At 39.9% G+C, this 25,962-nt stretch overlaps 2 protein-coding genes across 3 annotated transcripts in view; one reads left to right on the top strand and one right to left on the bottom strand.

Moving 5' to 3' along the window:
* On the top strand, positions 1–12,058 carry MAEL (maelstrom spermatogenic transposon silencer). Its single transcript, XM_063358075.1, has 12 exons — positions 1–132; positions 858–944; positions 3,111–3,213; positions 5,132–5,287; positions 5,783–5,824; positions 6,705–6,832; positions 7,677–7,731; positions 8,350–8,491; positions 9,727–9,789; positions 10,659–10,791; positions 11,050–11,128; positions 11,924–12,058. The coding sequence occupies exons 1-12, from the start codon at positions 1–3 to the stop codon at positions 12,037–12,039; spliced, it is 1,236 nt and encodes a 411-aa protein (XP_063214145.1). The 3' UTR covers positions 12,040–12,058.
* A 9,416-nt stretch (positions 12,059–21,474) lies between these two features.
* Positions 21,475–25,962, bottom strand: part of GPA33 (glycoprotein A33) — a 54,850-nt gene continuing 50,362 nt past the window's right edge. For both annotated transcript variants that reach the window (XM_063358282.1, XM_063358202.1), the window contains exons 6-8: positions 23,938–24,051; positions 23,277–23,400; positions 21,475–22,579 (exon numbers count right to left, since the gene is read on the bottom strand). In XM_063358282.1, coding sequence (XP_063214352.1) covers positions 22,507–22,579; positions 23,277–23,400; positions 23,938–24,051 — 311 coding nt within the window. In that variant the 3' untranslated portion in view covers positions 21,475–22,506. The remainder of the gene's footprint in view (positions 22,580–23,276; positions 23,401–23,937; positions 24,052–25,962) is intronic.

Below are 25,962 nucleotides of genomic sequence, written 5' to 3' on the forward strand. Positions count from 1 at the left end.
ATGGCGCACCGCAGGGGCTGCCGCAGCTCCTACTATTTCTTCGCGCGCGAACAGCTGCCCGAGCTGCAGCGGCGCGGGCTGCCCGTCACCCGCGTGGTCGACGCCATCCCCTACTGCTCCCAGGCCTGGGCGGTGAGGGGAAGGGCCCTCTCCTGCCCGACGCCCCTCCGGCCTCCTGCGGGGCGGGGAGCGGCCTCGGGTTAACGCAGCTTAATGGTGGGGAGGGCAGGGGGGAAGCCCGCGCCGCCGTCCGGCTCCAGCCGCAGTGTGCTGGGGCTGTGGCCTTCGTAGCAGCTCCCCTGCCTCTTGCTGGTGGGGAACCGGCGTCCGTGGGGTGGATCTGTGTGGGTGCCCTCGTGCAGGTTGCGTGGGGAGCAAAATGTCTGCATGACCTTTCTTGTTGGGTAAACTGGCTGGTGGCTGAGCTGCCATACATTTAGCAGTTCAAGTGGGCATCCTGCGTGGCCTCAGCTGTCTCTAGCTAAGAAGCACAAGCTATGCCGTCCTCCCCTCAGCTGCAGGGGGGCAGCTCTGGCTTGTGTGCAATGAGTAGTGGCGTACCCAGCTGGCAAGAGTAGTTTCAAGAGACTTTGTGTTCATGGTGGGACAGTGCTAGTTTGCCCTTGTCCAAAGGTACTTCAAAAGAACATGCTCTCTAGATGTTTTGACTCAAAGCTTATGGCTTTGTTAGGGAGAAAGCTGCTGGAAATGTTTGAGCCAATGCTAGCAGTTGGCAGCTCTTGCTAAGCGTTGATAATGTTCTTTGGACATGCACAATTAATTAACCCAGAGTTTGTTGGGTTGTGGGACTACTAGAAGGAAGCAGTAAAAACTTTAACAATTTGCTTTCCTTCAAGTCGCTGACTCAAGAAGAAAAGATGATATATAAAGAGAAGGCTCATAAGTGGAATAAAAAGAAATGCTCTCAGAAGACAGTGAAAGAGGTAAATGCTGAGAGAGGAACACCCTTCAGTGTAACTAAATAAGAGGCGGGGGTAAGTGGTTTTGGGCTTTGGTCAGATATAATGCTATGGAAGATCACCTGCACTCGGTAGCCTGCAAACTCTGGAGGTTATGGCTGCTGTGGTAGTCCATACCATTACGAAGGTTAAGCAGAAAATTGTTCTGACTTATATTGAAGGTGAGAACACTATACCATTTTAAACCAGCACAACTTATTCCTTTGGGCTTTTTTACCAAGCAAAATGTAGTTCTCTAAAAATTTATTTTTCAGTGACTGACTTACAATGATTTTCTTATTGATAATACTGTAAATTGGTATGACGTCTGGTCATAGGTTCATGTTGCTTTTGCTTCAGGGATGTCTTCAATTTAGGTAGTTCTTGTCTGATGGCCTGAAACCACATCTTATATGCAGCTGATTTGTCTTTTTCGAATGGCTGTGTGGTAGACCAGGTCAAAGAAACATTGCAACCTATGCACAAAAAGAATGATTATACCTTGCCATTATTTTTAGATTGGTTTGATTGTGGAGAGAGTAGTAGTGCTATAGTGGAGGACAAAACACCACAATATAGAAGTAAGCAGTTACGTTAAGCTGAATGTTGTTATGGTCAGGAATAGTGCTAACAGGATCCCTTCTATTTACTGTCTTGAAAAAGTGTGTCCCCTTTGGTTTTAGGTTGGTTTTTTTTTTTTCCCCCCTCCTCTGTCTGCCTCTCCCAGCAATTCACTGACGGATAGTTTGCTTCAAAGTTTGAATTATGTGAGGTGTCAGAAAACTTATTTTATTCCAGTCTTGGCTGGCAGTGTAAAAACTTGTGTTTCAAAGCAAAGAGCCTTATTGAGTAAAATGGATAATATTGCATTTACTTTTTCATCCCATATTACTAGATACTGACTATGAACTACGAATTACTGGTGAGGGTAAATTTTGGGACTTTAAAACACACAATGCTAAAGAGAATGACAGGATGATCGTAGTTAGGAGTAACTAATAAATCTGAATTGGTTAATTTAGTCAATCTAGACTAGTAGGGAGGTGTTAGGCACTGCTTTCTGATTTTGGGGGTCTGCCTGTATGGAAAAGAGCTGTTTAAAACATGGTTATCATTGTGTTATTTGGCAGGCTAGGGGTATGTAATTAATGAAGCTTCACTGTTACATATAAGGGAGAGCTGCATGAAATGACAATTGAGTCATAAATGAAGGCTTCTGTATTTCATTCCACAACCAGTAGCATTTTAGAAAGGTGTAATCAGGGAAAGGAATAATTGCTTTACCAAAATAATGAGCATCATCCTTATTGCCTGTCAGTGGAAACAAGGAAGTGTGTACGTACAAGATTATATATGTGATCTCAATTTACTAATCACACCCCTGTGCACAGATAACCACAGTTATTTTCTGTAGTGAAAGGTCTTGGTCATCTTCTGGAGATGACCCAGGCTTACTTGGATGGGACTAATTCCTCATTTTATTTTAAATAGTTCAAACTGATAATCAATGAACTTTGGCTTAGATGGTCATCTGGAATTAGTGTACCTAGGTGTCGATGTTATTCCCAATTTGGGTCTTGAATGATCGAATTCTGGCAGCCTACCAAATTTTTCTTCCTGTTCCCTTAAAAGCTTATTGTTCGTGCATGGATTTGCAGTGTTTAATGGGCATACGCACCCCTCTTGCTCTGGTTCTGATGACATGAGGCTTTATCAGCTTTTCATCAGTTCCATTACCAGTCCAAGACAACTAATGCGTGTGCCAAACTTTTTCATAAAGTTTATGGAAAAAAAAATTGAAATTCTGATTTGAAAATTTCTTGCCTGTGCAAGTGGTTGAACTTAACAAAGTAATGTTTTGGGGGTTTTTTTCAGTTTTGTTTTTTAAACTGAGAGCTGTAGCTCTTTCCAGTTGCAGTGAGTTGACCAAGGTACTAAGATACCTGTCTCTCTTTTTGTTAGAAGAGAAATCTTGCCTTCCCAGTCTGCAAGTACGTAGGCACCTGTGTATAACCTGCAGACTTGTTCCACCTAACTAAACTTGTCAGTGGACGTCATATGTTCCTCCAATAGAAGGAGATGAAGAACTTTATTGGGGGCTAGTAGTAGACTCTTGATATTTATTTTTTTTAACTTTTTCATCTTTTCCAGACATGTAATCTGGCTTATCCAGTTCCTGCTTCTCTGACCGAAAAGATGCCCAGTGTTACTTCTCTTCCAGATGCCTCTGCAATGTCCTGGGAGAACGATCAGGGTATAGTAATCTTAAAGCAGTTGATCCTGATAGATAAAAGCTTGCCCTTTATAGGTATTCTCAGTGGTACCTATGCAAAGGCTGTTTACATTTTGCTAACAGCCATCTGTGTCAGCTGTTTCTTTGTTTTAAACTAATGGTCTGCTGCTGTAAAAAGATCTTTTGTAGTATAGAGGGAAGTCAGTGCAAATGTCCCTTGCCCCCAGCCCCCGAAATAATTCTATCCTCTGTTTTTTAGCTTGATGGGAGTATAGGCACTAGTAGTTTCTTTACAGTTATTTCAAGGGTTTTAAGAAAAAAATAACTCTTCAACTCCCACATTTATGATTTACAAGGCAAATTTTAAAGGATGAAGAGTTGTTAGATATCAAAGTTCAAAATTTGTATGGTAGAATTGTTAAATAAAATGATGACTTGGCCTCTTCGGGAGAATAAAAGAGGGGATATGTACTTTGTCAGTGCTTTTTATGACATCTTGGCTTGCTTCCTTATTGAAAGAACTCTTGAAAACGAAACCTTTCTTATCTGTAGCCTTCTTCAAATGGATGTTTTGATTAGAATTGAGTAATGAACACATCTGTAATCTTTTTCCCCATGAATATTACATTATTCTGAAAAATGATAAATGGTAGTGCTTACAAGATAAGTCAAGCAACCAGTTAATATAAGCAGCATCTACTGCGTGGTTAAGTTTCAGCTCAAGCCTTTTACCTAACAAGTCTCTTGAACTATTTTCCTGTTGTCGTGGTTATAGAGGGGCAGGAAAGAGTAGCTCCATAAAAAGCGTAATACCTGTTAGTGTCCTCCCTGCCAGAGATCATGCTCCCCTGTCATTGTGGTGCAAATTTGATCGTGGTGGCTTGAACTGACACAACTGGTCTTTAAGTTGAATGAGAGGGATAATGACAAGGAATAACTGAGATGCATTTTATGATGCTGCTCCTTAATATTTCTCAGTAAAAGTCCTGTATGGTTTCTTGTAGCTATATCCATTTTTTCATAAGGAAAGGAGGTATCTTTCCTATAATCCAGCATCTTGTAGACTTTAAGACGCATGTAAGAGATCACCAGCATTCAGGCTTAGGACAGCTGGTCTTAAATGCCATAAAGTCTGGCATACAGCATCATTTCTGTGTAACAACTTATACATCTCTACTATTTAGTATAACAAGTAGGATTTTTTGATGAGGGGCAGAACTTAAGGGTAAGGATTAAATAGCTATCTTACGCTTCATTGAGAACATTGACATTCATGAAGAGATGGATTAATGTGTATTGTGAAATATTTTTCATAGTGGGATACTTTTTAAATTAGTAAACAATGAATTTATTCCTTAACATTTGCCCTGGGTATTCTTCCCACCTTCTTTGGGAGCTCATTTAGCAGAGGAGAAGCAGAATTTTAATTAGCAGACTTCTTATCTCCTCTTACCCGAGAAGATTATTACCAGCTCGTTTAACTTGTGTGAGTTACTGAATTGAGCTTGTGAGGCTGTTTTGTGGTTACTGATTTTTTTCTTACCTTATCTTCTTAAACGGTGAAGAGACTGATCATAAAAAGGAATAGTAGTTCCTGTTGGATTCCAGGCCTCTTAACATTCCTGTGGGTTTGGGATCTGATTTTTTTTAAATTGCTTTTATTTTTATTGGTTTTTTGTCCTCATCTCTACACACAGTAGCATCTATGGAAGGTGTACCAGGACTACCAATATGCTCGACTCTTGCATATGTATTAGTTACCTTGTCATCTCAGATGCAGAGAAAGATCTGTGTGTTTTTTGTGCTCATTACCCTACTTTACTTTACTCACTTGTGATAAAGCACAGAAAAACTTTCACTGGATGAGGTGAGGTCAGGATGGCTTGCTGTAACCTCTGGTGGCACTTCTGAAAATGTGTTGGTTTGTTTTTTCTTTCAGCTGTGATTGCAGACATCTTCTACTTCCTGAACATTTACAGCCATGGCAAGTTGCCATCCCACTGTGAGCAGCGCTTCCTTCCTTGTGAGATTGGGTGTGTCAGGTACTCCCTACGGGATGGCATAATGGCTGATTTCCATCACTTCATAGATCCAGGTGAGTTCCAAGAAAGGAAGACAAGAAGTATTTAATCTTGCTTTGGGGTGAGGGGGAAGCTTTCTAGTGTCACTTACTGCTACCCAGGTTAGATTTCTGGTATTAACATAGGTTTATTTCTTTAACTACAAGTGGTTAGATGTCCTAAAATATCATAGTGGTGCTGATTGTTTCTGAGGAGATGGACTTAAACATCAGAACTGCATGAAGCTTCAAAGAGGGTAGAACAAATCCAGGAGGACCTTCAGATGTCTGTGCTTTATATTTCATGCCAATGAATGTTTGTCTTGATTGGACTTAAACATGCGTGCTATGGAATACACTTTGTTTTTTAAAATGCATATAACTGAAAATAGCTTTTTCAAAAATAGTTGTGGCACTCGTATAAGGCCACAAGGGAAGATGGAGCTTGGTGTGTAGTTGAGAGTTAAGGATCTGTCATTGTGGGTGCTGGATGGTGATTATTTTTCTCCCATCTCCCCTGCTTTTCTGCAGAAGTACCACCACGTGGTTTTCGGTACCACTGCCAGGCTGCTAGTGAGTATGAATGGAGGAAAAGAATGGTATGCAAAGGTGTACAATTTTAGACTCAGCTTATCTGATCTGTATCCAATTGTTTTGTAAGTCTACCGTTTCTCCTTTGAATTTGTCAAGCTTTGAAGAGAAAGGAGTGACAGAGCAGCTTGTCACAGTTACCTTTTATGTTTCTTGTACCCACAAATGGCAGCGCACTTCACCCAAAATGGTTTTGGCAATGGCAAAATTACTCATATTCTGACTTCCTATTTTTATTCAATAATCACTGCAGTATGTTGTTCTTAAATGGGACAACTTTGTATGCTTTAAATGCTTTTCAAGCCCATCTGAGCAGAGTGTCCTTCCCTTGATAGTCCTTGTGTATGTCTTCAACATCAAGTGCTAATTCATAATAGGATAACTCAAAGATACTAGTTTGTATTTAAAAGTTGTAAGTGTTTTGCAGCTTTACATATATCAACAAAGTTAAAGTATTTTTACTGTTGTTGTGTCTGGCTTGGCCTGCCTTGTTTCCCTTGTGACTCTTTAGTATTTATAGATTGCAGTTTGTTTCTATTAGGCCACTTCCTCCCCTTGTGTACACAGGGAACAAAGTTGGCCCTGTTTTCCTATGTCAAATACTTAGATAATGGCCTTTTAAAAGGGGTAAACATGTGGGTGTGTTTGCTCACAGGCCAGACCCACCAGTCTTCTGCTGACAGAAGCGAGGTTTTGGTAGCTTAATCACCTACGCTGCCTGTAGAGAAGAGGAGGTGTGTGTGTTTGTGTGTGTACATATATGTATATAAAAAAATACAAGGGAGGGGGGAACTGTATCATTTAAGGAAACAGGACTTCTCATAACTTGGGTGTTGTTTTTTCTGCCCCCATCCCTTATTAGGTGATGCCACTCATAAGATCCCTATATCTGGATCTCATCTGTCACGTACTTGTTACGCAGTTGTCTTACAGGAACTTCTTGAGTTTGTCCAGCCAGCCCGAGGTGTTCGGCCTTACTTTTACTGCAGGGTATGATCAAGGTGTCAAAGTAAGATGCTCTAAATCAAAACCTTTAATTTCACTTCTGGTGGATGACTAAGGAGAGCTAAAACCTAATCAGTGTGCAAATGAGTGGTAAAGACAGTCTTTTCCAAAGTATCCCAGTCACATGCAGGAAGAAATGGCCTCTAGAAGCTAACCTTTTTATAAGGCAGAAACCTAATTACCTAATTTTCTGCCTTTTTTTTTTTATTTTCAGCCTGCCCTTCTGGCTGTGGTCTGCTGATGAACATTTCGCTTGGTCTTTGACGTTGTTTTGACTTAGGTTAAGGGCTTTTAAGATTGACTTAAATTGATTGTGCTGAATAATAGTCTCACAGTGCTGCTTTTCTAAGGGATGTTTTTATGACTTTCCCCATAAGAATACTGCAGATCTTAATTTTTGCTCGTTTCATTTGCCAATGAGCTAAACAAAATGTTAGAATTCAGAGGCATTTAAGCTTCATGACAGCTATATTATATTTTGATTCAATTGGAGCCTAATGTTAGTCCTTAAAAAGGCGGGGAGGGTCAAGATCTTGAGCTCCATCCATAACTGCAGGGCTCTGAAGAAATATCCATGGAGATATCTATAGTATGGGTTAACCTTTAACCTGTCCCCAAACATTAGTCCAAAATTTTTCCTGGGGTTTAGTTGGAAAGTCCCCATGGCATTTGCTTCTTCAGGATAATTTTCAGGAAGAGTATACAATCAGTCCCACAAACATTGAATTTTGTTTTGGAGGTGACTTTTTCAGATGTAGTCAGAAGTCTTGCAGATGTTAGAACTATATGCTGTACTTCTTCAATGTGACTGAAGTTTTCTTTCCTCTAGTCTAATGACAGATTCCGAATTAACTGGTGCCTCAATCGAATGGCTAGCATAACAGGTGGGAAATGCATCACTTTTGCCCCTCTGCGCACGCCACCCACACACCCCCCCCCACCCCCCCCCCCCCCCCAAAAAAAAAAAGAAGCATTATGTAATCATGGACAACTGTATTTTTTTTGAAAGTCTTCAGGTCTTAAAGCTTTCATAAAAGCTGGTGCTGATAGCTGGAACTACCGTGCATGCTTTTCCCTCTTCTTTTCCTCCCCAGCAGTGACAGGAAAACAACAGCATGATCAGCTAACTGGTTAATGAGCACATCCATAGAACAGCACACACTGTTTCTTGCTCAGCCAGTTAAAGGAGCACTAGAGGCAGTGAGATTACTATGAAGGCGAGTGTATGGTAACACATGGGAACACTAACAGTTTCTGATGGCCTGCAAGTAGGGTACATAATTACTGAGGTAGAGAAAATGATGAAAATATAGGATGACCCACTTTGCTAGGAAGCCAGGTTTTACTAAAACCACTGGTGGGATAACTTGTTAAGGTTTACAAGAGCTTTGATGCTCTGGTAAGAAGCTGGGCAACGAACAGGGACTTGACTGAAAAGTGAGCTGAGCAGAATATTCACTGATTGTTTTGTCCTCCTGACTTGGATTTTCTCTGAGCTATAGGCATTGAGAGCCATCTGGAGCTTCTTGCTGTAGAAGACCTGGTACTAGAAATGTACCGGAAGAAATACCAAAAGGAGCCATCCAAGACTTGGTTGTGTAGAGAGCTGGATGCTGTCCTGTGGGATTTCTCCAGTAATACTAGGTATATTGTATTCTTTGTGGAAATGTGTATTAGCCTGATGTGTCTTGGTGCCCTACGTACAGTTTATATGCTGCTAGGCTAGAACATTCTGCAAGCCTTCTAATCTGAAATGCTTCTTGTCACGTTGTGAGTACAACTGGAAATGAAAAACGCTTTCCCAAAAGAAGTGTAAAGATAGATGGCTTTTAAATGCTGAGGCCTAATTTAAAGGAGGGGGTAAAAAATGGGAATAAAATATATTGTGGTATTTAACTGGAAATCTTAGAAGTGATAAGATTCAGACTCTTGGAAGTGTAATTTGAATGGGACCTGGCTGTTGCTATACATCAAATGCTCCATGCTGCTACTGGAACGAGGGATGAGGTATGTTTGCCAGTGGTGTAAATCAAGTTCTCCAGCATAAGTGTTAAGCTAGATCCTATCCTTTTTCTTCCAGAATGAATGTTCTTTATAATGCATCTGGAATCCTATTTACTTTGTAGGATTTTTCTTTTTTTTTTTCCTTTTTTTTCCACCCTATGAGTCTTGAACAGTAAAGCTTTTCCTGCTTTCAGATTCTGTGTTTGTACAAAGAAGTGGTATGTAGCTTGTGCTGTTGCAGGGGAATATTTAGTGATGATGCAGTTAACTGAGAAATTAACTTTTCCTCTGCTATTGTTTTAAGAATCAATAATTTTAGTAGATTTAAGTAGTTTTAAGAATCTTAAATTTTAGTAGATTTTTTTTTTGTATATATAAAAAAAAGACTATTCTTGTAAGTCTGCTTACAGTATAGATTTTAAGATCTGTTGGGATAATCGATGTCATTTTATCTTTCTATAGTCAGGTAGTTTTCCATTTCCATGAGTATCTTCACACTAGAGTGAGACCTTAACAAGAATGGAAAAAATTTACTTTAAAACATGCACTTGGAGTGGAAAGTGGGGATGCTTATACTAAGAGGAACTATTTCATATTAATGGGAAACTCCAAGTTGTTACCTTTAAATTCCCTTCCCCCAACCTCAGCATGAAGCAGGTTGCCTGTTAAGCATGCCTTTTAACTCTGTATAAGCCATTTGGAGCTTAGTTATTGCATGCTGGTCCTCGGTAAAATTTTAAAGGTACTGTATGGTCACTGAGACAAAAGGATAACATCTTTAATGTTAGTTCCTGTTCCTTCTGACTGGACCAGCTATTCATGTTGATTAAAGATGTAGATGCTTCTGAAATAAGCATGAACTTCACTTCATGTAGGTGCAAGTGGCATGAAGAGAATGATATACTCTGCTGCGCTTTGGCGTCCTGTAAGAAGATTGCGTGAGTATTGCTAAGGAGTTATCGCCAGTGTGATGACTCCTTATTTTGTTATAGACACACGTTTTTGGCGCTGGCTCCTGTGACTGCCCGGAGCGCTGTAGTTCTAGATCTTGAGTTTTTTCGTTCTATGTGTAACTTTCATTGTTATTTATATGGCTTAGCAGTATGCTGTAAGTCTTAGCACTTAGATATAATGTAATTTCTGTGATGGTAATGTCTCTCACTCTGTAGTGAGCCTTTCACTACCTCCACTTACTATCGGAAAGCTGAGAGAAGTGTTAATTACGGTAGAATTAACTGTTTTTCTTCAGAGGTTTTATATACCTGTATTTGGTGAGAAATTCTCCGTATATTCTAGTATATGTCTATTTTGGAAATTTTTATGCTGCCTTACATATAATGTGGATACATAAGGTTCTGTAATCTTTTTTGGGGGGGGTGGGGGGGGGAGGTGAAAGTAAATAGTTGTGAAATAAGGAAATACCTTTTAAGATCTCAGTCAGGAGTAGTGGCACTTTGAGAGATAATAGTGAATAGTATTTCATTTAAAAAGCTCTTGTTATGTACTGCTGCACCTTGCAAGGAATTGCTTTTCACACTTCTGAGTGGCTGCATTTGATAGTGTGGGGAAGCAGTTGTTTTAATTTCATGTGTAGTTGTAGAATAGGCTGGTGGTCTTGGAAGGATGCAGGGATAACTATTTAGCTGCTCTGATAATGTGCCCCTGCCCTCTGTCATCTGCTCTGTGCATCTCAGTCAGTAATTGCTTTTGTTTGCCAGTTGAAGAACTAAAAATGCTGTGCTTCTGTACATGAGTGTTACAGCCCTCTTAGCAAAACTTGTCATGTTTTCTTTTTTTCTCGGTCAAGTTATTGCATCAGTAAATCTTTGGCTAGTGTTTATGGAGTTTCACTGACAGCAGCTCACCTACCTCTTCAAGATTCTGATTATGGTGAAAGCACAAATACCAAGATGGTGATACTGGATACTGCACGTTTTCAGGTCAGATTCTTTAAACTGGTGTCCTGTCTTACTTATAGTTAACTCAAGTGTTCAAACTTGCCAATTTCAGGTTAGCTGGTTTCTCTTTGGATGCTGTCTTTTGTGACACACATTGGGCAGACCCAGTGAGAGAAAAATAATCACTAGCTGGGTCATTTCTTGTAATTTTTGATCATAATTTGTAGGTTTCACAGATAGCTGTATATACTACATTTTAGAAGACACAATGTTGTTTCGAATGTTTGTTTCTTCATACAGAAAATGAAGGCTGAGGGTTCTGGATGTGACAGGCGTTTTGCTTCTCCAAGTCAGGATCAAGAGTTTCTCCCTTCTAATTGTGAGTTTGAAACTTGTAAGGGGAAAGAGATATTTAAACTTAATCCAATTGCTGCTTTTTCAAATTTCGGGGCTTAGATATTGCCTGCCAGTGGCATAAGGCTTAAACAGCTCTGCATGAGCTGTGCTTATTCCTGCATATGGATGTCACTGAATTTCTGAAGGTGTAAACATAAAGAGTTGCTCTTCTCTTACTGGACACAATCTTATGGTCAAAAAGGTCCCTAAAAATTCAGGTTTTCTTATAAATGTCACACTCTGATTTATACACCCTTATTTTTCTGCCACATGAAGTCTCTTCTCATATGTTTAGGTGCTTTGAGGCAGGGCTGTGTTTAAAATACTCTCCTTGCTCTTAAGTCATTATATGTGCAGACTCAGCTGGTACTTGTTGCAAGTATTCTGTTAACTCATTTTATAAATACTGCTCATTTAAAATCTTTTTGCAGACAAAATTTTAGTAGAAGGCATATGAGCTCAGTTCATCTGGGCAGTTCGTGGCTAATCTTCAGAAGAACAGAATCAAGTTTGCAAGACAAGTAGCTGTAAGAGTTCTGAGCTTGCAGCTTATTTCCTTGCATATAAAAGACACACTGAATTAAATTCCAGAGCGGTTCCAGCTCTAAATCATGAGATCCTATGGTCTTGGTGTTTATAGAAGACACAACCCCTGTCTCTGACTTTTTGTATTAAAGCTATTGAATAGGTTCAGCTCCACAGCATGTGAAGATCCATTAATTTATGCAAGCTTTAAAGGCTGATTTGATTTGCAAACAGTATGTATTTGATTTAATAGGTGATTCTCCACGTGGTGCAAAGACTTCCCTTTATGGAATAAGTACCATGCGAGGAAGAGGAATTACACGATTGCTGAAAAGTGCATCTGATCTATCCAAGTCTTTCAGTAATTGAAAATCTTTTTTACATCCGGGGCAGCTGTAAATTCTGATTTTCCTCGTTTCCCTAAAATAACCAGCAATTTCTCCAGACTGCAGTTTTTCATCTCGTGTGCAACGCTTGACAATTCAAGTTCTTGTTAGAATGATAAAACTATTGACTGGATTTAAAGTAGACAGAAAATCTTATTTATTATCTACAGGAAGACTTATTTTGAAGAGACCTGACAGTTGCATCCTCTCTTTAAAAATACATGCCATAGTAGTTCTGTTCCTTAATGGAAGGAGTGCGAATTCAAGATCGATTAGCCAATATCATTGGATTAGAAGAATTCTTTAGTGGACAATATGACTTTAAACAAGTGCTTTATTTCTTCTTTAATAACCTCCTTCCCTTCTGCATGTGGAAGATAGAATTTCAGTGTATAACAGTCTGTTTCCAAAAAATGATGGGAGGGAGGAGCATCAAAGGTATGAAGGGGTGCACTGGGGAATTAAAGGTATAACAGTCTCAAAGGTTTGCTATAATCCATCAGTTCTAGCCTTGAACAATTTGAGTGGTCATTCCAGGCGAAAAAGCAGAGTTTCTGTGAAATGTCTTGGAAGAAAAGCAGTGGCAAATTTATCCATGTATTGATGTTCTTTTAGAGGCACAGTCTATGTACATCAGGAACAAGTACAACAGATTTTTTTCTTTGTTTTCCTTTGCATCATTTTTCTGTTTAAAAAAAAAAAAAGCATGTTTCTCAAACCTACAGACTGAAGAGGAGTGTAGGTGTTATGGGGCTTTTTGAAAGGAATATAAAATTCAAAATGATATTAATCTGCAGATATAATTTCACAAGTTTAGTCAGGCTGGGTAGATAGCAGTCGTAATTATTTGAGGGCACATAAAAACTGGGAGACTGTCTGATGTATCACTAGGAAGTTAGATGTTTCGTTTTATGGAGGTACAAGTCTTGGACTAGTCCCCAAAAAGTTGTCTGGGCCTCATCCTTAGTCTGTGTGTCTCTAGGCAACTGATTCTCAAAAATAAGAGCTTATTTTGTTTGAGTTGTTTCTACATTTTGTTCCAACAGAGGTCTGGTTGTGAAATACTATTTCCATAGCAACTAACTGTGAGGAGATATTTATTTTATTCCTTGTAGGAACTGGAACTCAAAATTAGGTGGCTCATTCTTTTGGATAATAGGAAAAAAACCAAACACAACCAAACCCAAAACCCAACCAAAATAAGAGATCAGCACATTTATGAATAAACTCGAACGTGCTGATCAGTATGTCAAATAAGGCCAATTGCTGGTTTGGTTGGAAACCTGTTACAGTTGCTAAAAGGCCAGTTGAGGCCCTTGTTCCGGTATTGCAGGATCGCTGAATCATTTTGACACCTCTTACCTAACAGTTTGCCTATATCACTGAATTTTCTTGAATTATTCTGTATTTCCTTCCTTTGAGGCTGCTGTTCTATCTGCTAAATATCACCAGATAAGGGACAATAAACCTCTAAGACTGAGGTTTACTGATGATGCATCTGGGAATGTTGTAACAGAGTAAGAGTGTCTATTTAATAGTGGTAAAGGCTTCTTTGCATTGGAATAGAATTGTTAAGAGTTTTAAGTTTCTTAACTGACAGCCATTGCTGCATTGACATTTCAAAAAGTAAAGATCTGTAATCTTTGAAATATTTTCAGAGGTCAGTGTTGCAATAAAAGTTTCATGTTTCAGCTCTTACAAAGAGAATTCATTATTATTAAAATATTCATTCAGTATCAGTGTAAGTACACAAACTTAAGAGCATTTGTTACTATGCATAAAGTGTTATATATCTTCAAGACTGAGATAAAGAATCTGAGCAGAAGTGGAGAAATAGAGTTAGAGTTCCATGGCATATCTACACCTTATCACTTGTGACTTAAAATAGTACATAAACTGTAGAAGACCTATATGCTATAGGCAGTAGGCTGTTAACTAGAGCGGTAACTGCAATAACCAACAACCTGTGGTGGTTTTTGTAGTTAAAAACTGTAAGATCTATATAATGAGAATGAGTACACTAACTTGATGTAGCCCTTTAATACTATTATTCTGCATATATTGGGATGGATCCCTAACAGCTGTTGGAGGGTGACAGAAAATTCTTTCATTTTGGAGTTCTGCTTCCATAGATGTTTTGCAATGTGAAACTCTCTTTTTATTGAAAAATAAATTCCGCTTAATAAGCACAATACAGTAACGCTCCTCTCCTTTAATGAAAAAGTAAAGATGGTGACTTGCAACCTTAGCACCCTTTTTAAGTGCAAGGAATAGTAGTGGTAAGGCACAAACAGTGGGTCAAAATCGAAACAAAATTCTCCCCACTTGCATGAAAAAATTCTCAAGGGCAATAAAACCAAGTAAAGGCAGAATGGCTCTTGAGCAGAGTTTGACTGATGCAGCCTGGAAGCTTTAAAAAGGTACTTTTCACATAGTAAAAAGTAACTGTAACTTAATACTCTCTGCATATGAGTGTATAGATACCATACAAATTGAGCTGTCCAAAGAGTTGTTTTTGTAAAGGAGGCTTCTAACAGATTCGATCAGACCTGACTTTCTGTTCTCCTATTAGTGCAGATTACTCAGTCCCATGACAGTAATGGGTAAAAGTCATCCTGGTTTTGCAAACACATTAGAAAGTTAATAGTTTTTTTTGTTCTTATTATACGAGTAAGTAGACAAATTGTTGAATTATGCATTACTACTCTCTACTATAAAGGTTTTGGCTAGGAGAACAGTTGTCTGAGGGTCATGAAAACACAATGGACTGTGGTGACAACTTTGCTGATTTAGTCTATGACATCAATATATTAACTGTAATCGCATATTCTTTTACATTCTACTCGAAGAGTATATAACTGATACTGAAAAATAAAACAAGCTCATGTAGAGTAAGCAGCAGTTACTGATTCTATGTAGTAGAAACTATTAATTTGACTGTTACTTGTGAATTTCTGTCTTGTCCACTTTCTCCTTTCAATAAACTAAAAACTAGGTATGTGGAAGAAGTTCCTATTTGACCCCTGTCTGCTCCAGCTAAGAATATTCTTATCAGTACCTTGTATTCTGATATAGCAGAAATGTTCTCTTAAATATATACATACCTACTGTGGACACAGTAATACCTATTTTTGATGTCTTTAATTTGAAACTTGTTTTGGAAGGCTGATATTACCCATAAAGATCAAGGCAAAGGTGGCGTTCAGTCCCTTGACCTGCTCCTTGTCCTTTATGACCAGGTCCCCCTTCCCATTCAGAGGTCCTTCTCATTGCCCTTCATGCATTTCCCACATTTAGCTTTGGGTGGGCTTTGGCTTTTCTAACCCTGTACTTGCATACTCACATAGCACCTCTGTATTTCTCCCACATCACTTGTCCCTGCTGCTACCTCCTTATGTTTCCTTTTTATGTCTGAATTTTGTCAGGAGTTTTTTGATCAACCTCTGCTTGTTCTCCTGTTCATCGTGGAGGAGGTGATACTTGAAAAATCAGCAAACTCGCCTGGACCTCTCTTCTCTTCAGGACCATATGCTGCAGGATTGTTCCAAGCAGATTTCTGAACAGGCCACAGACACCTCTCCTGATGTCCAGGGTTGTGATCCTGCTCTTTGCTTTTTTTCTACTTCTTAGGATCCCAAACTACACTATTTCATGGTTACTGAAGCTAAGTTTGTCCACAGCCTTAGCATCCCTGACCAGCTCTTTCTTGTTTGTAAGTATGAGGTCCAGCAGAGAATGCCTCCCCTCCTTGGCTCCTCACTCATTTGTATTGGGAGTGTCAGGTTTCTTCCAGTAGTCTGAAGAAGGCCTTGTGTACTTCCTTCTGGTAAGGATGTCTACAGCAGGCATCCACTGGAATGTCACCTGTGCTGTGAGCTCCTGACAGGCTCATTGTTCATGCCCAAGCAGAGTTCTGTGCATTCCAGCTGCTCTCACATAAACTCAACTCTCCCGTCTCACCTCCCAAGTGCGAGAAAACAAGCTGGACAGTAAGTGATGTTGTGGGAAGGGAAGCCTAGGAATTTCTTTCTTCCTGGGGCCTGTAGACTCAACACTTGTGCCAGTTTCGGGGTCTGCATTATAACTAGTTAAGTTATCAGAGAATGTTTGCTGTGTCTAAAGTAAGATTAATCTTTATTACATCTTTAGCAGTATGTCAGTCAGCAAAATCTTAAAAGATAGAAGGAAGGCAGTAATTTGGTGGGGATTTTCTGGGTGGAGGGTCTGTGGAATATTAGGTGTTGGATTTTGCTGTTCAGGTGCATGTCAAACTGGAGGAAGCAGTGCTGTGATCCTTGATCAAATGGCACAGCTGATATTTGTTCCGCTGTGTGTGCTCATTGCCAGCTACCTAGAGTGAGGTCCATGCTGAGTCATACCCAAATAGAAAACTTGCTTCCATTTCTGGGACTCTAGGTCTTGAGCCATCACAACCAAATGACATTGTTTTGATTCTTCCAAATAAAAATCTGTGTTCAGTGAATGAAAACCTGTATTCAAGGAGGCCCTGTCTCGATTTTCTTGCAAAATAGCTGTAGTTTTCTGTTCCTGATACCTTTTTAAAAAAACTGCATATAGAAATAGAGAATGACTGTGCTTTTTGACCTGTTAGTTGAATTAAAAAGTGCTAATCCTTTCCCCTAACAAGAATTTCAAATTTTCCCCAAAGGTTAGGTGACTGAAGTGTGTGTGTGAAACTGAGCTTTTATTTTCTGGTTGATAGATAGAGGTATATGTAACTGACTGCAAAGGCTTTAACAATGCATTTCCAAGTGGCAGAGCAAATGTACTGTAGTGGGGTAGGGGAATAACAAGTTTGTCATCTAATTTCTGCCCTCTTGATGTCTTCTGCAGGATTATCATCCCTCACTTTCACCTGAGAATGAGCTGCCAATTAATTTTTATCGCAATGATTCAGTAAAATGAAGAAATAGGCAAACACTTTTATTAGTCTAACCCTGTATTATCTCTGTTCTCTCAGTTTTCCTTGGTTCTGTCTTAGAAGCTCCCACAAGCTTCTCTAATTACCGTTTTCAGATAATTCCCCTCACTCCCTAGTGAACAGGTGAAAGGCAGGAGAGAGAAGTTCCAAATTCCCTTATGTTGGGCTATAATAAATTTAGTATTAGTTCCAATGCATCCAGAATTAATCTTGACAGTTTGCTCATCGTACTGTGAACTTCTTCAGATAGAAGACTGCCTCGGTGTCTTTCCTGGAACAGATGATACAGATAAATAGAAAAGTAGTGCTGTTACTCTAGCAACAAGAATTGTGCGATAATTAACTCTTGTCTGTCTGATCAGTTCTGAATTGTGCACTATACTGAATCCTGTAATAAGCAGTAGCAGTGCTGGCTGTACAGTACTGGAAATACTTCTCAAAATCCTGAGAAGAGTGAGGAAGGCGGTGAGAGCAGACCTTGGGGGTTATGCAGGAAATGGGTAGGGGTGGAATCCCTGGGGGGCAGCTCTGAAGAATAAAGGAGTTCACTAAGAATGGCATCTTCCAAATGCAAGAACAGTCCAGGAATGCAGACAGATTGATCAGGGGACTGTCTTGTCTTTACAGGGGACTCATGGCTGTGCCGTAGTCCTAGTGCTGTGTATGGGAGGTAGAAGCAGGTGTGAGGTACAAAGGAAGAATCTACAAACACTGGCCAGGCATATAACAAATGGTTTTTGGAAGGCCAGAGCTCACCTGGAGTTGATGCTTGCATGGGATCAAGGTCAACAAGAAGAGCTTTTATGACTTCATTAGCGGTAAAAGAGTGAACAAGGAAAAAGTGGTCCTGTTGCTGAACGATGTGATTTAGTAACATGGCTGAAGTAACACAGATAAGGCTGAGGTCCTCAGTACCCTCTTTGTTTCAGTCTACTAATAAAGTTTCTGAGATCTCTATATTCAGGAAGAGTTCAGGGAGGAGAACACTAGCAGTGGATGAAGACTGAGTCAGTTGGGAGATCTTGGCCCATACAAGTCCTTAGGGCCAGATGGGCTGCATCTGAGGATGCTGAGAGAGCTGCCTGATGCCTTTGCAAGGCTGTTCTCTCACCTTTGAAAGGTCACAGAGAGCATGGAAAGTCCACTGCAACAGAAGGCAAATATTGCACCCATCTGCCAAAAGGACAAGCTAGGAAACCATAGACTGCTCAGCTCCACTCTGGAGTCCTCGGGTAAAACCGTGGGAATGAGTCCTCTTGAAATACATTTTTGGGTACATGAAATAGAAGAGGGGGACTGGAAACAGTCAGTATGGATTTCCTACGGCTAAACTATGCTTGACCAGCCTGCATGCTTTCCAGGATAGGTTTGTGAATAAAGGGAGAGCAGTAGTTGTTCATTTACCTTGACTTTAGCAAGGCTTTCAATACGGTCTCTCACAGTATGCTTGTATCCCAGGTGGGATGTTACGGTCTAGATGAGTGGACAACCAGATGGGTAAAAATCTGGTCATGTTCTACGTGGAGGCCAGTAACAAGTTGGGGTACTGGAGGAGCCTATATTATGTCCTGTTTAGTGTCTTTAGCAGTGACCTGGAGGAGGTGATGGAGTTTACTCGTGCCTGCAGAAAACATCAAACTGGGGAGACCAGCTGATACACTGGAGGGCAGGACTGCTGTACTTTGGGACCTAAACAGGCTGGATGGGGGGCTAATAGGAACCTTATGAAATGCAGTGAAGTCCTGCACCTAGAAAGAGCTAACCCCTTGCAACTATAGAGCCTGGGCAGGCAGGAGAGCAACTCTGCTGAGAAGAAAGCCCAAAACTAAGAAGGGAACAAAAAACCAAAAGGGAATTTGGGAAGTGAAATAGGAACAAGGGTGTTGATGAGAATGCTTGCCTTGCAGGGTGCATGGGAGGACTGGGAATCCCGACTCTTTATCTCCTTGCTTTTCCTGCACTGTGGTCATCTGTGTCTCCAGGCAGGTCATTTAACTTTTGTCTCATCACTCTGTCACTCATAAACACTAGCGATTTACTTGCAACATTCAGTAGACCTTTGAGTTCCTTGGGTGAAAAATGCCAGGGAATAACCCTTAAAAGCGAAGTTACTGACGCAAGGAACAAATAACAAACATCCGTGTTCCCCAGTAAGCCGTATAGTGCATTGCCTTCAGAATGTTATAGGCGAGTAAAAATGTTAATGTGAAGGGAAAAAATTAAAGCAGGAAAGTGAAGCAGCAGTGTGCTGGGGAGATGTTTCTCCTCTCTAAACACAAGAGGGAAATGTGGTGTAGTCCTGGTTAATGTAATTGCTTTGAGCAGGACAGGGTGAGCCAGTTTTTCAAATTGCGTGCAAGATTTCTGTCCTGCCTGCTTTTCATTGGGTTGCTAGACTGATGAGGTGGACTTTTTTTGCTTCCTTCACATGCTTCGTTATAGCGTAAATGCCCTGTTGCAGGTTGCTGAGGTAGGGTCAAAAGGAAAACCAGGTAATTTTTAAAATATCCTGTTGGTATGCTTGCCAAAACAAATCTTGCTAAGTAATGATGTATCAAAATCTTGCTGTGGGGGTTGTTCCCCTTGAGGTAATGGCTCTCAGCAGTCCTGCGGATGGGAGAATGGTTTAGTAAGGGCTTAAATCCTTGTGTTCTGGTTCTTCCTGTTCATGCACAGATAAAGCTTATGTGTGCATATTAGTCCATGTGAAAGCTGAACATAACTAAACAGTAATTTACTGTAGGCTGAATAAAGGTTAAAGTAGGAATTTATTTTTCTGCATGGTCATTCATTTTCTGCCTACTTCTCGCCTTTTGAGGGAAGTGAGTATTGAAATTGAGCATACATACATTAATTCTTTGTAATTAATTAAGTATTCCTAGCTTTCCTCATCTTCCCCCAAATACATTAGTGCTGCTTTAATTTTGTTTAAAGTTGTGGGTATGCTATATGCTCTTGGAGTTATTCATGCTTCAAAAGACATGCAAGACACACAAGTAATTAATTCAGTCACAGGAAAACCTTGGAGTAAGGCAGGAATTTGATTATCTGTATTTCTGGCTGACTGAATTTAACAAATCAGTTGAGGGAAAACACATGTAGCATTCTGATAAATACGCAACTTCCAAAATGTTAGTCTTACTAAAAAAAAAGGAAAAAAATGTAAGCAGCACTGAAATATCTCAATCTCTCTATGTGCTATGGCTTACTTTATTTCCTAGTGTAGAACTGAGCTTAGTGTTGCAGTATGTAAATTTTTCTGCTTTAATGGTTGTCAAGTTTGACTCTCTCGCTTTTTTTCCCTGCTACTTCTTACGGGAGCTGCTTACAGAGAATTGAATTCATGGTTTTGGGGGTCATTATGTAATCTCTTCTGTATTTTGTGGCTGTTTTTTTCAGAGTACTTAATGCAGATTTGCTAATCTGCATTTTTCTTTACAGCTAAAATGACCAATGTGTACATGTTACTTCAAGACTTCATCTGACAAGCAGCAATTAAGCTTCACTTATCCTAAGAGTGAAGAGTATGGGATAGGTAACGCAGTATTAAAATGGTTTAGAGGCCAGAGTCGGTTTCTGGCCATGTATACTTCTGATAGTTGTGAAGTCCTTTTGCTGGTCTTTACAGTTAAGATCCTTGATGAGAACCCACACTATTGTCCCTCAGCAGAAGGCCTCTGCAGTGCCAGGGTATAGGTGTTTGTGAGGAACTTGGGAGTGCTGACTAATGTCGAACATTTATAAAAGAAATAGCTTGTGCTTCACAGTAAAAACTTGTTAGAATGCTAATTAGATAATCAATACTATACTTGCTCATTACAAAAGAGAATAAAATACATATCAGCTCTGTTTCTGAGTTAGGCATCTCATTTTTTATCTGCCTTCAGCTTCTGTGTGCAAAATTCTTCTTTAGTCATCCATTTTTGCACTGTTTTGTCATGCGTCTAAACTAAGCACAGGAATAGGTCCTCAGAATGTCTTGCTGAGTTGCATTTTAGGTTGTTCATTGCCAGAGAGATTTGGGTTTGTAGTTTGTAAAGAACTATTGTTGTTGGTCTTTGCAATTGTTATTATTACAAATGAATAATTATATTTGAAGTACCATGTAAAACAAAGGCAGCCGGAAAGCAATCCAGAAAAACAATTCTGGTAGTATGATTTGCATAGTCCAAATTCTAGAAAAAGCTGCCCATGTGTAGGAGGATTGCTGGTTCTTCTTTAAAGTTATGTTTTAGATTTTTGTTATAGATTTAAAAGTAAGTACTTGGGGGTAAAGGGTATGTGGGAGGCATTGCAATAAGTTTCTGGAACTCCTGAAGCGGAAGATGCAATAGAGAGCTTTGAAAAGATAAATATTATTGTAGTTCGAGTCATTTATTGCATGTGTCTTTGAAAAAAAAAAAAAAAGGCACAAACAAAACAGCTCTTAATTAGCTTTAATACCATATTAACAGTCCTCTGGACAAAGGCAGACAGTCATTCTCTTCCAAAGATAAGATACTAGTGATGGGAGTTTTCTCCATGTTTGCACAGATCCTGCACACACAGTGCTTCTGATAAAATTGTTACAATTTTGAATTAAAAGGTACTTTTCCTCCTTTCCCTCCTTTTTTTTTTTCTTCCTTCTTTTTATTAAAGATGTACTTTAGCCTTGTATATGCTCTCTCACTGTCATTTTTTCAGAAGGAGCATCAGGAGCAATGGACTATTTCTGACGTGCCCACACAACAGCCAGGAGGAAAAGATAATGTAATGAAAATTAGTGTTTAGGAGCTCTCTGAGCTGCAACTCGTAAGTTCAGGAATCTGACAGTATATAGGCTACTAGGCTGTTTCTAGATCTTAGCAGCTGCCAATTACAAGTCCATCTAACTTCTTACCTTATCTTATAGCATTAGTATGCATGGTTGTTCCAAACAGGAGACTTTCATTGGTCATCTGTGATTTTTTTTTTTACATATTTTTATTTATATGTGCATGTATAATGTATACAAAGAACACATTTAATAAAATGTCCTTAAAAATCAGCTTGCTTTGGTCTGCATAAAATATTTTCTATAGTGGGCGATGCTGTAAGCTGTGACACTTGTATAACACCCTGAACAAGACCACTCTTCCCTGATGACTTGCAGTTGGTGACCTTGAAACCTGTGGATCTCGGGATACAGCAGCAACTCTGTTCTCCAAATAGACCTGACTCGCTTCTTTTTTCAGAAAGTGGGAAGTCTAGAAGAATGGTTATTTTTGGATGACTGGGTGAAGCAGTGCTTCACATGCATTTTTCTGCTATGAGGTTATGTATTAGTACTCATTGTACGTTAAGCGCTTCTTTCCAGGGAGACAAGTGTATTCTCTCCAAGATCTTGAAGGCAGAGCCATTAGCTTTCATTTTACTTCTCAAAAAAACCTTCGTGCAGTAAGAAAGAGGGATTCACTTCTTTTCTACAGGGGTGCCTGTGCCTCAGCAAATCCTGAAGATGGCATTGGCCTCCTGCTTCTTTCTTCATCTTCAGTAGTCCTCCTCAGCATTCTGATTCCTTGTAGGCGTCTTGTTAGAGGGTTCATTTCTCTCTTGTTGCTCCCTAAAATGTTGTTCAGGAGTATAAATGTTTATTAAAACCAGCTAAAAATTTTACGAAGAGATTTTGTGTTAAAATGGTTTTAGACTGCTCTAAGCTGACCTGGAAGTGTACCAAACTGAACTACATAAATTAAGTCTTGCTGGTTATGCAGGAGGTGCGTGAGCTACTTTTTTTTTTTTTTTTTTTTTTTTCCCCATAGCATGTATGTAGAGAAAGGGTGACTGGTGTATCTTTACTCATCCCACTTTTTTCACAATGGTCTGTTTCCATCATGAGAATAAATAAAAGGTTTCGATCTTGGAGTGATAATTCTGAATACAGAACCTCATGGCTAGCATGGACATAGGCTAGCAAGGGCAGAAACAGCTCTAGGGACTCAGAGAATTGAGAAACAGCCTGGACTTTGCTTACCAAGTAGCTGCACGTGCTTGACTGACTTGGGCTTGCTAATGCATTTCAAAGGTTTGAATGTTTGGGTTCTACCCCAGAGACAGCAAAGGTGTCTGCTAATACTGGGCATATTCCATGAGAAGAGATGGGAACCACTAGGGTAGAAACTGAAAGGATAAATCAGTGCACACTTTCCTTGATGTTTTTTTTTTCCTTTTTCTCCCGTGCTTTCCACTGCATATGTTGATTTGGAAGGAGAAGGTGAACCCTTCATATGTTCTATTCACTTTTCTAGAAAGGTACTTACGTCATCTCATAGTCCTGCTCTTTCTCCGCCCGACAGCAGCAGCAATAGGCTAAAATACCAATAACTATAATTGCAGCAACAGCTCCACCAATGATGCCAGCGTAAAGAGCTATGTTCATGGATGCTATACAGGAAGAAAAGAATTAGCCCTTTGCAGTGAGAATATATCAAATGCCATCAGCACAATCACTGGACTTCAAATCCCTCCACCAGATGTCACATCTCACTGCCTACTCTGGATGTCATATCCAGACTGAGGGGAAACCACATCTATTTTGACTACAGCAACTGGAACTAATTCTGTACTGGGTAGCTGACAAGTCTGCAGGAGCTATTAGTTACTGTTAGGGAGGAGCCCTGGATGTGAACAACTGCTGTACTTTGTTGGTACATTCAGTTTCAGACTTTGGGGGCTCAGGCCTATCTCACTCTACACATTTTCTTGTCATCTGTGAACTAACCCTGTGAGTCAGTGAGTGCTCTATTAGCCTGTAAACCAATGCAGAGAATCTGTCTTAAAGGTAAAAAAAGTGTGCTATTTTTTTTGAGAGAAAAAGCAGAATTTTATACTTCTGTCTGCATTGCTTCCATTAATCTTTTGATGGTTAGCTAGGCTGCTTTCTCTGGTACTACTCTTCCAGTGAGCAACCCCGTCTCTTACGTGGCACAACGCTGACTGTCATGTTGCAAGATTCCTTTCCCACAGTGTTTGCTGAAGTGCAGATGTAAAAGCCAGAAGTATCTGCCGAGATGTTCTTCAGAGTTATTTGTTCCCCTGTTGAGAAACACAAATCCAGTCCAAAAAAAGAAAAGAATTAAACCAGGGAAGGAAGTGGGCACAGCAGCCCTTCAGTTCCAGTCCAGGGTAGTGGGAGTGATGAGAGGTGATTAAAGCTGATGGATTGCTCTGTCTCACTCAGGAGCTGCCCTAGGTTTTATTGTGATTTGTGGGAGGACAAACGGAAGTGTGCTGTTTTGATTACAGGGAACATTCCTTTTAGAAAGAAAATTGTAGGTGGAGGGTAAAGAAGTATGTGTGTTTAGTGAAAGCTTTTTTGCATTGGATTTTACTGAGAAATACAAGGTGGCCCAAACTGGCATCTGGCTTTGAGAACTGGCCATCTGATGAATTAACTTGTAAAACAACAAAAAGCTCTTCAATCCTACAGCTCTTGGGATTTCAGATCTGAATTATTTAGCAGTGGGGGAAATAGTTTTCTAGTCTGGGAGAGGCCACACGGGCTGTGAAAATAAATGAAGGAAAAGAAATACAGTAACATGGGATTGCTATGATACTGATAGTTTTCTGTCTAACCTAACAGAGCCCAGAATGATATGCTAAAGCTTAGTGCTCTCTGCTCAAGCAGTCAGTTTTTGTTGTTACATCTCCAGCTGACATTTGTATCTGTAGTCTATGCTTTTTGCCTGTGATCTACTGATAAAGGTCTTGATACCTGCTCTAAAAGCAAAAAGGCTCTGAATACTTTTCAGTGACTTTCCTGTTTTATTTTCCCTGTCTCTGATCTCACTTCTTGCCAGCCAACGTGTGGGACTGAGATTCTGTTAAGTCTCTGCTGGCACCTAGCGCCAGGTAGTAAAAAGGCATGCAAACCAATAAACACACTGCATGCTTGGTTATTTTTTATTTTTTTTAATCTCTACATACTATCTGTGCTTACTTCTATTTTTTTAATTATTTTTTTTCCGTGTGATGCTTATGCCTCTCAGAGTTGCAGTCTATAACCGGATTGTAAATCCTCCTATATTAAATCCAAAGTAATTAACTGGTGAGACAAATTGGGAAAAAGAAGGTCGGATACTGTCATTTTTGGAGTGGCTCCTAAAGGGGACTCTGCACGCTTTGCCTAGCACGGAAAGAAACTGCTTGTAGCGACAGTACGTTCCGGTACGTTCAGTGCTGTGCGTGACGCGTTGGCACCACTTAGTGGCCAGTCAAATGAATAAGGTTTGTGTCCCTGGTGTTATTTCGTCTTTTGCATAATTTATGCAAGAATAGGCTGGTGAGCGTTGAATCTCCTGTTTACATCCATAGCAATGCTACGATAAGTTAAACCACGAAGGGGAGGTTCAGATACTCTGTCTTTCTGGAGCTGAACATAGGAGGAAGAAAAAAAGTTGTTTAAAGGAATAAATCTGAGTCCTCTGTCACTACTACACTTCAAAAACTATTAAACCCTAATTTATGTGTGAATAGTTCTACCAAAGGTCCTGTCATGGAAATTCAGTTCCTTTCTTTACAGATTCTGACTTATAAAATATTGAGGCCTGTGTGACAGTCCTAAAGAACCGGATGGCTCGTCTATGCTCAAAGCAGGAATGGTGTAACCACTTCTCATACCATCTTCCCGTAGGTGAGGAGTCACCTCTGGAAGGAAGGTAGCTTCCAGAGCCTGCTTTTGTTTGCCTTCACTCCAGAAAGCAACCTGGTCGTTGTCGAGCGAGCTGGGATACAAAGACACACCAGTTAAACCTCAATGTTGTTCCTCGTGTTATGCCCCTCTTTATGCCCAGCAATTGAGAAGTAATTATTTCTGTGTGCTTCCAGAGTGAGCCAGCTTTTTTGCCAGGTGAGAGCTAAAATGAAAATCTTACTGACCATTGTTACTTCAGGTAGCAGTCCTTCTCCTCCTGCTAAGTTACTCATGAGTGTGTCTTGTATCAAAAG

The sequence above is a fragment of the Chroicocephalus ridibundus genome, chromosome 1 (assembly GCF_963924245.1).
Source record: "Chroicocephalus ridibundus chromosome 1, bChrRid1.1, whole genome shotgun sequence".
NCBI classification, from domain to species: Eukaryota; Metazoa; Chordata; class Aves; order Charadriiformes; family Laridae; genus Chroicocephalus; species Chroicocephalus ridibundus.

Bases quoted from the DNA above. Each gene is read 5' to 3' on its own strand.
- MAEL (XM_063358075.1), top strand. From the start codon at position 1: ATGGCGCACCGCAGGGGCTGCCGCAGCTCCTACTATTTCTTCGCGCGC. The intron at 6,833-7,676 runs GTATGATCAAGG...TCTTTCCTCTAG, and splicing joins GGCCTTACTTTTACTGCAGG to TCTAATGACAGATTCCGAAT. The intron at 9,790-10,658 runs GTGAGTATTGCT...TTCTCGGTCAAG, and splicing joins GCGTCCTGTAAGAAGATTGC to TTATTGCATCAGTAAATCTT.